The sequence below is a fragment of the Bombus vosnesenskii genome, unplaced genomic scaffold (assembly GCF_011952255.1).
Source record: "Bombus vosnesenskii isolate JDL3184/JDL3185 unplaced genomic scaffold, Bvos_JDL3184-5_v1.1 scf7180000013270, whole genome shotgun sequence".
NCBI lineage: Eukaryota > Metazoa > Arthropoda > Insecta > Hymenoptera > Apidae > Bombus > Bombus vosnesenskii.
The window spans coordinates 326,009-338,871 of NW_022882928.1; the positions used below are offsets into that span (position 1 = coordinate 326,009).

General features: G+C 30.5%; 3 protein-coding genes across 10 annotated transcripts in view; 2 read left to right on the top strand and 1 right to left on the bottom strand.

Moving 5' to 3' along the window:
- Positions 1 to 2,346, top strand: part of LOC117231058 (tubulin polyglutamylase TTLL5) — a 35,479-nt gene extending 33,133 nt beyond the window's left edge. For 3 of the 5 annotated variants that reach the window (XM_033489113.1, XM_033489112.1, XM_033489114.1), the window contains exon 15: positions 26 to 248. In XM_033489113.1, coding sequence (XP_033345004.1) covers positions 26 to 248 — 223 coding nt within the window. Of the gene's footprint in view, positions 1 to 25 lie in introns of all 5 variants that reach the window. The other 2 variants (XM_033489115.1, XM_033489111.1) reach the window with 2 other exon arrangements.
- A 1,431-nt stretch (positions 2,347 to 3,777) lies between these two features.
- On the top strand, positions 3,778 to 10,213 carry LOC117231059 (zinc finger protein 2 homolog). Of its 4 annotated transcripts, none has more exons than XM_033489117.1 (6): positions 3,778 to 4,283; positions 4,439 to 4,776; positions 4,850 to 4,990; positions 5,054 to 5,119; positions 5,192 to 5,256; positions 6,820 to 8,872. In XM_033489117.1, exons 2-6 carry the CDS (start codon positions 4,444 to 4,446, stop codon positions 7,988 to 7,990), a joined length of 1,776 nt encoding a protein of 591 aa, XP_033345008.1. In that variant the 5' UTR covers positions 3,778 to 4,283; positions 4,439 to 4,443; the 3' UTR covers positions 7,991 to 8,872. The 4 variants fall into 4 exon arrangements, with proteins under 4 accessions (XP_033345008.1, XP_033345007.1, XP_033345010.1 ...); XM_033489116.1 differs by having other exon boundaries at positions 3,779 to 4,337; XM_033489119.1 differs by lacking the exon at positions 6,820 to 8,872 and adding an exon at positions 5,711 to 6,793 and having other exon boundaries at positions 3,779 to 4,337.
- Positions 10,214 to 10,733: 520 nt separating this feature from the next.
- Positions 10,734 to 12,383, bottom strand: LOC117231104. The gene is made up of 6 exons (XM_033489202.1): positions 11,878 to 12,383; positions 11,582 to 11,774; positions 11,376 to 11,516; positions 11,126 to 11,296; positions 10,850 to 11,026; positions 10,734 to 10,784 (listed from the first exon to the last, which is right to left on the bottom strand). The coding sequence occupies exons 2-6, from the start codon at positions 11,765 to 11,767 to the stop codon at positions 10,734 to 10,736; spliced, it is 726 nt and encodes a 241-aa protein (XP_033345093.1). The 5' UTR covers positions 11,768 to 11,774; positions 11,878 to 12,383.
- Positions 12,384 to 12,863: the final 480 nt, after the last annotated feature.

Here is a 12,863-nt window from a genome sequence, read left to right on the forward strand (position 1 = left end):
AACGTGCAATCTAATTATTAAATAGCGAACAAGATCTCGATGATATATTAATTCTACAAACGAGGCTATACAAATGCGCTCACAGTTTTTTGGGAAGAAGCGGTTTCGCAGGAAGTCTACCTGGTCCTAATTTATTGGGTTCTTTGCCCCACATTACGTCTCGCGTATATTCTAACGCTGCAACCAGCGAACAATGCAAATGTAATCAGTCATCAATTACTAGGCCTATAAAAGCTGCGCGTACCTAGCTGTACAATGTGTGAATATTTGTTATAGATACGTCTGTTCGTTAAAAGTACTATGTACGGCTGCTCTAGGACTTCCCAGTACAAGTGGACAATCATCCACGTATATATAATCTTAACGTTTCCCATATAAATATAGCACAGAAAATCATCATAAAACTAATATTTTGGGTACGCTTGAAAAGTGCTTTAATATTCGCTTACCAATTATAAAGTAGAAAAATGAAAAAGTCCGTTATACGAGAGTTCCAGCGAATAATATCCAGAACCTCCTTGAAGAAGTTTTCTTGGTCTCTTTAATCGAGTTCATATTCTTACATAACAATTTTATCTTAAAACTAGTCTTTAGCATCAAAGATTCGAAGTTAGATAGGGAATGATCTTAAAATAAAGGATTTAGGTTTTGCGAGTTTTATCGTGTAAAACATGTGGCCAATTAAAATTGAATCATTTTAAGATACAACAGGAACTTTAAAGAATAAATAATTCAATTAATAAATTTTAAGGACGTTCACGTTATCGGCCTACGTAACAGGCAATTAATGTTCACTTCTTAAAATAAAATATCAAATTTATTGATCGTGAAGAAACTTTTACAACTTTTACAAAAATATTCAGTTTGACATACTTATTTTACCATTATGTATTAATCATTCGAATATATAATTTTATACAGATCGATTTAACACTTAATTTCATTTAATTAAAATATATATCTTTTACCATAAATTTAGACGGTACCTTAATAATTAACTATCATTCTTAACAATTTTATCAAAGATGTTCCTACCTAAGTTATATTTTTGTTCAATTAAAATAAACATATTCATTTGTATCAGCTTATATTAGATGCCTCTTTAAGTCTAGCCAAGTTGAAGGCAGACGCATAAAGAGTTAGCATGTGTTTTTCATTGTAATCTTATTCAGCATTTTGTTCGACAGTCTAAATTCGTCCATAAAAGATCTAGAGATAGACGTAAAATATAGTAGTTAAAAAAATTACATACAAACATTCAACGAATTGAATTTTTGCGAGTATATAGCTTAGGAAAGAAAATCGGTTTAAGAATTTTTTCGAGATCAATTTTTCAAAGTGCAATAAGAATAAATGATTAATAAATTAAAACTAGGCTCGTTATAAGATACAGAACATATTTGTATAGAAATAGTACATATACAGTATACATGTATATGTACAGTATACACCTAATTGTACAATGGTTTTTAGTCGTGACTCGGTAATATGCCTGATAATATTAAGTTACATGCATTCAGTTTGAAAGAGACATGTACCACAGCTTTCATGATTGTGGTTACTAAATGGAAAATGGGAAATGTTTGACGACACGATTGGCAGGTACCAATCCATTAGATTAAAATCGTATAGGTCTTATCCATCCACATAATGCCGTCAGTATTTAAACAAGGATTTACAGCTTATTCTTCCAAGAAATGTAATGTCATTTGCATTTTACAAGCTTTATACCATTGCACGCGAAAAAAGAAACGGAACAAAATTGTATTTTTCCAATTGCGTTATTAAATCGAAATAGGAAATCCTGGTACACATATATTCAACTCATTTGCTGTGATATAATCGCATATGACGGCATAAGTATCAGTTGAGCGCAGTATCTTTAACTCAATGGCATTCAATGTTATGTATAACATGTTATCGCAGTGGGTTGATCTCACATAGGACGAAAGTCTTAATGTTATCCCTTACTAAGCACAAAGAAAGCTATTGTTCATTGTAGCAGCGAAGAATATTGTTATTGCATAATTGTATTCGTGGCCTGACACGTTATAATCAGTTAAAAGATACGTTATCAGTTTATATTTTGAAGTTTAACGCATCCACCTAAACATAACAACGAGTAGGCTTAAAAATGTGGTTCTAAATGCGTGTTGACCATGTTCATTTCGTTTTGTCCCGTTGAATTTCACACTTTTCGTATTAACTTTCATTTATAGTGAACGTATGTGTTATTTGCATAAGTTTAGTAGAAATATTTCGTATAGATATCTATTGTTAATTCGAACAATTAATATATGTATTTATATCAACTGAAGAGACATTATTTTTTAATTCATACAATATTATTTTTTTATATACACGCCACACATCACGTTTCATTGCCCGAATTTATATCTACATCTTGTGTCATAATATAAGCGGGATGTTTTGCAAAAAAATACTCTAGCATACCGGTTCAATGTCCGTTATTTGCGTCCATCCTAAATGTATAAAACATTGATGTCGTAAGTCAAGATTATCACACAAGAAGTGGTACGTACTGCCATTATTTTGTAAACATATCTTTTCTTTACAATCGCAATGTATTTTTTATATTGTCAGCAGTTTTATTTAAATAGACGTGCTTTATGTGTTTAAAACGTCAGTCGTGTAAAATAAAAAATGCACAGCAATTTCACTTATTTTTTAAGATTAATATTAGTCACGATTGTTTGAATGAAAAAACATGAAAAAAATAACTTTATAGTGTTCATGTATGTTTTAAATGTTTCTTGATTTCGTAAAGCGGCTAGCGATAAGTATACAATCTTAGCAAACGGAGAGTATATCGAAGTTACATTTACACAGATCGAGGGAAGGCACGAAATGTTAGGAAGCTTATTGATATATTAGCAAATATATACATATACTTAACGTATCGTTCTTGTACTTAAATGTTCACAATCTGTTATGCCAAATGCTTTCTGTATTCGTATATGCGAAATATTTATTATGTTGTAATACAGTGCGTGACTGAAAAGTTTTTGAAGAAGATATAGATATTAATTCATGCGTAAAATATCAAAAATTTTTTCTTTCCAATCAATGAAATTTGTCTCTGAATCTTATGCAGTAAGTTTGTTAAAATGTTCAGAGCGTAATTACTTGTAAACTTTAATTAAAGAGGAATGTTGAATTTAAACAATAGTAAAAGTCGTCGGGAACGGTGAAATTAGCAGATGTATATATAAAAAAGGAAATTGTTATTACATACCTCCGTGTTGCGTATGCAACACTCCCTTCCTACCTGTGATTTGTAAAATTTACTAGTCAGCTTACTGCATTTACTATAAATAAAATATTGTAAGAAAACAATCGCTATGTACAACTATTTTATTGTAATCACCGAATATAAATAATGCAATCGTTACTCGGTAATATAACAGCATCGAAACGTCGGCATACAAAATAAATTGCAACTAAGCAAATATTTATTATTGTTAAAAATCTATTGTTGATTGTTATATAACCGAGTACTATGCAGCCTTCTTAGGTTTTAAACATTTAAATGATACCGAAAGGCATCGATTGTATGTACCTACAAGCAAACGTATTTTCGCATTGTAAAATTATCTTCAAATTCAAGTATTTAAAATAAAATGTAATGAATCGGGATATGCATCCCATGCCCTTGCATTTAATGTACCTTAATTAAATATATAATTTATACAGAAATTTAAATCAGAATTAAGGCGCTCTTCTTAGTTGTTATGGTTCCATCGCCAGCTGGCGTTGAAAACTGAACATTTTTCCCCAGGAATTATCCTCCATGTTTTATCTAGAAATTAAAGTAGTGATTATTATGACGGAACAATACTTTCCATCGGTTTATTCATAACAACTTGCTCGTCTCATTATGTCGGAAAAAGTTACGTGAAACTTGAGAAATTATTAGAATTACAAAGTAAAATATAATTAAAATAGGCTTATATAAATTAATTATATATGTTACATACAGATAAAGATATTCTTTACTTTTTCGTCGATTGTGCAACGAAATTAATCGGCGCGAAAATGACACGTAAAGAACCGAAACTTTGTAAACATTTATAATCGTGCTTACTAAATAAAGATATTCTATAAATATTTCACCTGCCTAAATGGTCGAGAACAGAAGAATAATGGATTTGAATTGTTAAAGAATGACGTATCAGATGCTTTAATAAATGTAGTGTTTGTGGTATTTGCAAGAAAATGAAATTCTAACACAAACGAAGATTCAATTACAATTTCTGATTTGTGTATGTAAAGTAAAAAAAATACTGCATTTATATTTTTATAAAAATATTTTTTTTGTGAGTATATTCTTTATCTCAGAATCTTTATAAAATCAATATTGCATTCATAACAAAGAGGTCACAACAGCCCTATGAAACTTTTATATTTAACATTCTAGGTACAATGGACTCTGAGGGTTCTGTTATATTGGAATCATGTGGAGAACATTCAATTTTAATTCAAACGGTAAAAGACATGGTTAATGTAAATACACATACTGATTTACAAAGTGAGGAAGGTGGATTTTTCGTAGTAACAGATGTTCAAGATGAACAACAAAATGTGATAGAAGTTTCAAATGAGCAATCAACAGTAGGACAGTCTGATGTACAATTTTCCTGGTCTAATTTATGTAGAATATGTGCAAATGTCAATGATCATTTAATCCCAATATTTGAAGGAGAAGGTCTACAACATGACTTATGCAATAAAATACATAAATATTTACCAATATGTGTATGTATTTATTTTTTATTGCTTATTATTTTTATTTATACGTATAGAATGTCACATAAATTATTTTTCATAGGTATCCGAAAATGATGCACTTCCATTACAATTATGTTACCATTGTGCTGCTACATTATTAGCATGGCATGAACTATTAGAAGGATGTCTGAATGCAGAAAGAAGATTATTAGAGATGCAAGATGCTTTGCAAGAAAAACAGGTATATACAAAGACTTAATTATTCCAACAAGAAATTGTTTTTAAATCTGTATTAATTTCACAGGGTATAGAAGGATTAGAAACTTCTACACAGGATGCAACATCTGCACCTAATGTAACGGAATCACTTGTAAGTATAAGAACAGTACAAATAGCTTTTATCTGTGCATATCCCTTAAATGGTTCTTTTAATTATGTATAGCATCAACAGCAAGAAACTGTAAAGGATGAAGTCTCTGGGAATTCAGCTGTTAATGATTCAGACAGGTAATGACTTCCTTTATTTAAAACAAACTATAGAAAGACTATGCAACTATTGGAGCTATGCAACATGTGTAATTGAACGTGCAGAAAATATGCCCAATATAAATAATGTTACACTCAGTACTTAAAATTTTCATAAAATTAATTTTAATAATGAATATGGAACGAAGCAATGTTTTGAAAATTACTTTACATATTGACTATTTCAATTTGGAGTATGGAACAAGGATTACTGTGATTTCTTTCGATCAAAGCATTTATATATTGTTGTACACAAAGACTATTGCAAGTGGTCTATGCAAACGTCCTGAGAAAATGATGTATGACTGTGAGATTAAGGATTATCAAGAAAAATAATCTTATTTTTCTCAAGTGCCATTGATTATTGGATTGAACAAGAACAATCTCCTATGTCGTATAACTGCAAATTCGGAGTCAAGTATTGACTGTTTTGCAGGTCCGGTAGTATGCGAACACCGTTTAAGGTGTTCCTAGATATGCAGAATGTATTTCGGAAGCCATACAGAAAAAAGTTCCAGCTACAAGAAAGAAAGCCTACAGACAATGGAGATTGCGATTCGGTGTGGATTACCGTCATGAATTCGACACTTGATCAACCTACTATAATGTCTAACCAACTACAAGACAATGATGTTACTATAAAGGAAGAGGTTTCTCAAATCTATAATTCAGATAGTATGGAAAAATTAAAACTAGATGACGAGACGTATAAACTAACAGATTCTTCAAATGCAAAAAATGGAAGTAAAAAAGTGAAAGGAAGATGTAAAATTTGTTCTAATAATTCAAAAGATTCAAAAAATTCTTGCGAACATATAAAGAATAAAGCTATCATTGACGTTCAAGAATCTTACCAATGCGTCGAATGCGGAAAATGTTTTAAGTTAAAAGATTCTTTTCTCAGACACATGAGGATACATACAGATGAAAGACCATTTACTTGTCACGTGTGTGGAAAGCAATTTAGGGACTCTGGTGGTCTTTCCAGGCATTTAAAGGACGTACACGCAAAATTAAAAAATTTTACGTGCGATATATGTGGTAAATCTTTCGCATCGAAAGCTACGAGAGAAGACCATCGTCGAACACATACAGGAGAAAGACCCTATGTATGTGATTCATGCGGAAAGACATTTAAATCTAAAGCTTCCTTATATATTCATAGTAAATTACATACGGATGAATTTCCACATCCTTGCTCTTATTGTAATAAAAAATTTCGTAGAAGACAGGAAATGTTAGCGCATGTGACCACTCACACAGGAGAGAAAAATCATGGTTGCGACGTGTGTTCGAAAAGATTTCGAGTGAAATCGGAACTCGTTAGACATAAGCTAATTCACTCTGAAACTAAACCTTTCGTTTGTGTGAAGTGTGGACTCGCTTTTCGACAGAAACGTTATTTGAATAATCATATTAAAAGCAGACATATTGAAACTTTACGAGCATGCTAATATGCAATCTTATCATTTTGTTCTACACAGATATTTGAATTTACCAATAGACAGAAAGCATTCAAATCTGGTACATTTATTATTTTTCCAGGTTTGGTCTACTTCAGAAGAAATCCTTCACAACATATTGCTCATGGCAGCAAGCGAATGAGGCGAATTCTAAAGAAAGAATAAAAGAAAAAATTAATGACGATAGTGATCATTCATTTGAAAGTTATTACAATACAGATTTAAACATGGCAGAAATGGTGAAAGTAATGCTACCTTCTTTGAGAGAAATAAAAAATCAATATACGTGCAAACATTGTCGACGAATCTTTGAAAGAAAATACCACTTATCCCGACATATACTCCAATGTAAAACTGGCAGCTTCACTGAATGCACTATATCAAATGCGAAAGATGTAGATGAAACAGAAGATAAAGATATGAAAAACGAAAATCGAAAAGATCTAAGATTGTTTCAAAAATATAAAAAAAATAAAGTTGAAACGTATCCATGTATATATTGTGATTATGCAGTCAAACAAAAAAAATTGCTCGAACTACATTTGTTGGAATCGCATTCAGAGTTTACCAGAAAGAAGGACAAAAAATTAAAATGTGCCGATCGAGAAATGGTTATGCGTGCTAAAATGGAAATCGATGGGAAAGTTTATTATCATTGCAACGAATGTGGTAAAAATCTTTATTCACCTTATACGTTCTTCTGGCATGTGCGTATACATACTGGAGAACGACCATATACTTGTCATCTTTGTGGCAAACAGTTTCGTATAAATCAAGGACTAGCGAGACATTTACGAGATACGCATGCAGGCATAAAAAATTTTCCATGTGACATATGCGGTCGAATGTTTTCGACAAAACGTAGCGCGGAAGATCATAAACGTATTCATACGGGTGAACGACCATATATTTGTAATATTTGTGGAAAATCATTCAAGCAAAAGGCTTCTCTATTTGTACATAATCGCACTCATTCAGATGTGTTTCCTTTTAAATGCAATTATTGCGATCAGAACTTTCGAACGAGACCATTACTCATGTTGCATGTAAAGAAACATACAGGTGAAAAGCCACACGCATGCGATATATGTGATCGACGGTTCCGTATAAAATATGAGCTAAAGCGTCATCGTTTAATTCATTTTGATGATAAACCGTGGCAATGCACAGAATGCAATCTCTCGTTCCGACAGAAACGCTATTTAGTTAATCATAAGAAAGTTAATCATAAGTTTGCGGTTCCTATGAAATAATAGAGAAAACTCTCTTTTCAGGTGTAAGTATCAAATGATTGAAATCGATGTAAAACATGAGCCAAGCAATTTGTCTAATAATGAACATACGGAACACCAAAATAATGGTGTCGGAATACAAGTATTGTCAGAGACTGATATTAATATTAACAAAAACCAAAGAACAGAATCTCAAAGTAACTTGGGAATTGCTTCTAAAAAATATAAAAAACACGTTTCGTCAAAACGAACTTTGGAACAACGAATTGAATTAGCTCATTCGAAAATGATGGTCAATGGATTTACGTACTATAAATGTGATCATTGTAAGAAAATACTTTCAACCTCGTATAATTTTCTAATTCATCTAAATATTCATACTGGAGAAAAACCGTATACCTGCCACGTTTGCGAAAAAGGTTTTCGTTCAGCATCTGGTTTGAACAGACACGTGCATGATGTTCATGCGAGAATAAAGAAATTCTCTTGCGATATATGCGGTCGATGTTTGGCCTCCAAAGCTTCGCGAGATGAGCACAGAAGAACTCATACAGGAGAAAGACCCTATATATGCGAAATTTGTGGGAAGTCGTTCAAACAGAGGGCATCTCTGCACGTTCACAAATCATTCCATTCAATAGTTCTTCCGCATGAATGCTCCTTATGCAGTCAAAGATTTAAGAGAAAACAAGAATTAGATAACCATACTTTCATCCATACCAAGCAGAAACCTTATTCTTGCGATGTCTGTGGCAAACAATTTCGTAGTAAAGGCTGTATTAGTCGTCATAAACGTATTCATAATAATCAAGGCTCCTAAATTTGTCCCATATGCAATGCAAAGTTCAGTTAAGGACGTTACTTGAAGAGTCACAGCAAGAATTTGCATAAAACTTCGCATTCGGTGACATGATATCGGAATGTTTATTTTGCAGGTGGAAGACCGAATCTGATCCTGTTATGCAAATATCGACGGCCGAAAGCGAAAGTACAAACGTTGAAGAGGTAGAATATATCCAGTGCGCTCAATGTGATATTGTTTTCGTAAATATGAAGTACCTTATAGATCATATGAACAGCGAGCATGAAGCTCAAATGCATTATTGTCAGTATTGTAAGCTAGTGTATCATGGTAAAGATAAGGATTTTGAGGTTCACATATCAATGCATGGTAGTAATTATAATAAATTAAAAGATGCCACAGAAGATGAAACTTTGGAATACACAAACGAAGTAAAAAAGAAAGACAAGAATAATGAAAAATCTTTTAATCAGGACATTGAAAAGCCTCCGTGTTACACTTGCAATTTATGCAAGAGAAATTTCACAAAAAAGTGTGAATTAAAAAAACACATAAACAGACATTCCGATGTCAACCCGATTCAAAATTCGGATGAGACAGAACTTGTAAATAAAGCAAAACAAATAATTAATGATCGTGTTTCTTACAAATGTGAAACGTGTAAAAAGGTCATATTTACAAAACGGGGATTCCTACGCCATATTCGTGTCCATTTTGATAAACGACCATGTAAATGTGATTTATGCGGAAAATCCTATCGTATCGAACAAGACCTAGCTAGACATATACGAGACGTTCACGAAGGATTAAAAAAATATGCTTGCGACATTTGTGGTCGCGCGTTTGCGAATAAAGGAGCGAAAGATGATCATCGAAGGATTCATACCGGTGAACGTCCATACGCATGCGAACATTGCCCAAAAATGTTTCGAACTCTGAATTCAATTTACATTCACAATCGTGTACATACGGATTATAAACCTCATAAATGTTCATATTGTGGAAAACATTTTAGAAGCAGGCAGAGGCTAACTCATCATGAAACTACACATACAGGTATCAAAGCTTTTGCCTGCGAAATCTGCGGTAAAACTTTTTCCGTCAAAGGAGAAGTTGTAAGACATCGTGCGATACATAACGAAGAAAAACCTTTCGACTGTAAATGCGGCATGAAATTTGGCCAGAAAAGATATCTGAGAAACCATATAAAACAACATCACAAGGAAGCATCTTCATGGTTGTTAGCAGAATTATTGGGAAATAATAATTGAAGCACGAAACGTTGAAGTAAATTATGTCTTATAAACATTTTGAACAAGTATTATGAGATAAAATGTATAGTTAGGTATGTGTATTTTACTTTATTTCTTATATCAGTTTTAGAGATTAATCTAAAATATTACACATCAAAATTAATGAGATTATATTGTAGTAAAATTGTATGAAATATGAAATATTTACATATCCCTGTTACATGTATAACAGTTGAATTATTTTAAATTCAGTTATGTAAAAAAAAAAGAAAAATTCATTTAAATGAAAAGAAAACAGAACAATGTAAAGTAAACATAAATAATACTATTATAGTTTATTATCATTCTTTTTATTGTTTAACATATTATTACACATTTAATTATGCAGTATTATTACAAAATCAATATCAAATGTTTAGTTGTTGCAATATCATATTTCAGTCCCCAAAGTGTACATATGTGTATCATACATACAGTAAAATACACAAATATGGTAAATGTAAATTTTATAATTAAGGCAATTTTTATATAAAGAATGTCTCAGGAAATATGCACTTTCTTAAACCTGATTGAAATAATAAAAGAACAATATAAAATATATGCCTATCTCATAGTATTTTATAATCTTAAAAAGTCTTAGGAAAACGTGACTTACAAAAGTAAATAATACTATTAATTAAATTCTCTTAGTTTGCCAGCTTTAAAAAATTTATTTTGTGAAGTGACAAAGCATCAATTTTTTGAATTTTTGTACTAATTCCTGCAAAATATTTTGCATTTATTTTAATGTAATCTTTCTTATATTTAATATAATGTTTGTTTTACCTGTTCTATGACTCCTGCTTTATCATCTTTTCCCACAGAAGTGTTCTTTTTATCAATGTTGCTTATAGATAGTTTGTTAATATCAATATTCTCCAGTGTATTAATATCAATATTTTTAAAATTATTTAGGTATAATCTTTTCAAATCATACACAACTTGTGTAATATCTACAACTTTCTTTGATGTTTTATTTATCTAATAAAAAGACATTAAATAATATTTATACATTTCTAATAAAAAGATAAAACATTTTTATAAACATAAAAATGAACTTACAAAGCTGATTTTTTTGTTTGAATTCAATATACCTCTTTTTTCAAGGTTTTGGATTCCTTGTCGTTCAGCTAATCTATATTGCTTCCTTTCTGCTTTTGTGCCTCCTACTAAGCTTTGTATAATATTTCTATCCTCAGTGCTTTTCCAAGAGACATAGGTTGCTAAATTTTCCTTTAGTGTAAAAAAGTATATAGTCATGCATAGCTATTTAAAATCAATATAAAATGATAAATATTTAATAGTTAAAGACCTCTTTCCAATCTTCCATTATAGGAACACATAGGTTTTTAATTGTTTCCAAAGATACTATTGATATTATTCTACATGGTACTTTAGAATTATTTCGTTGTCTTTTAACCTTTTCACTGCGCGTATTATTTAACATACGGTCCTGCAATTTCATTTTTTATTATTTTTTAATGCTCATATTTACTCAATTATACTTACTACGTATACCTTCAACAATACTTTGTCAATTTTGTCACATTTATTTGGATATTTTATTTTTCTCCATAAATTGTTTTTACGAGATTGCACCAAATGGCAAAATAACATGCCTCTACGTACTTTACATTTTTTGTATGAACGTCCCATATTTACAGTTTTATATGAACACGTTATTTTTAAATCTAACATTGACATGTCTATTCTCTAAATTAATGTATTAACTAATATAAGTATAAATCTTAAAATAATATAAGTTTCACGAATAACGTTTAGAATAATTAATAATATTACTTATTAATACTCACATATTCAATAAACCTCAAACTTAATGCGCGAATGCTACGGAAATGGGAAATGGAACTATGAAAATATGGAATTAATCACGTTTCGTATTCTCGTGTCTCTTCCAGGACAAATTAAATTTGGGCAAAATTTCCGGTATAGAGATTCCGATTATATAAGAAAATAGACAAAACTAAAAATAAAAAGATAATAATCCTTTTTAATAAAATTGATAATTTTTTATATCATGTTTTTATACAATGAATTACAAATTTTGTATCGTCTCATTTTATTTCATTTCTTTTCTTGTTAATCGAATCGTAAATGGTGTTACAAACAAACAATGACGATTTTCATGGGCAACAAGTTTATAGTGATACATATGAGTTAATAATTTGGAATCTTCGAATGAAATATACCTATATATCCCAAACTTGTAATGTTTTACATTAACGTTACAAGTGTATTCTTTTTTAATACATTTATAGTATTTTTTAAAATCATTATAAAAAAAGGTATTGGTTCGTGCTTATTTATAATAATTATTTATTTCTAAATTATTCCTCTTCTTCTTTCTTCAATTGTTCATATTAATTAAATATTAAAATAAAGAACCAAATCTCTACAAATTTTTCTATTAAAAATTTATTTTTAGGTTCTTGACATAAAACCAAGATTTGTTTCGTTGTACAGATTCCACTAATTATTCTTTTCATTTCATGAATTTTTATTTAATTATTGACATGTATTAATAATAAAAGATCTTCAATAAAGTAAAGTTGCAAATTTGTTTTTCGTGAAGTAAGAATAATTGCATAAAAAAGTTGCGTATTAAAGAGGATATTATCCTTGATGGAAGTTTCCGCGTAAGGGGAAAGGTATAAAATAGTATATGGATAACTTGAACAATTTTCAACGAGATCTATAAGTGTTTGACTACAATTCTTTCTTTCTTTAAAGCGAATAGAGGAATGTAACATCTGGATAAATACTTTTGTGTAGTTTGAGT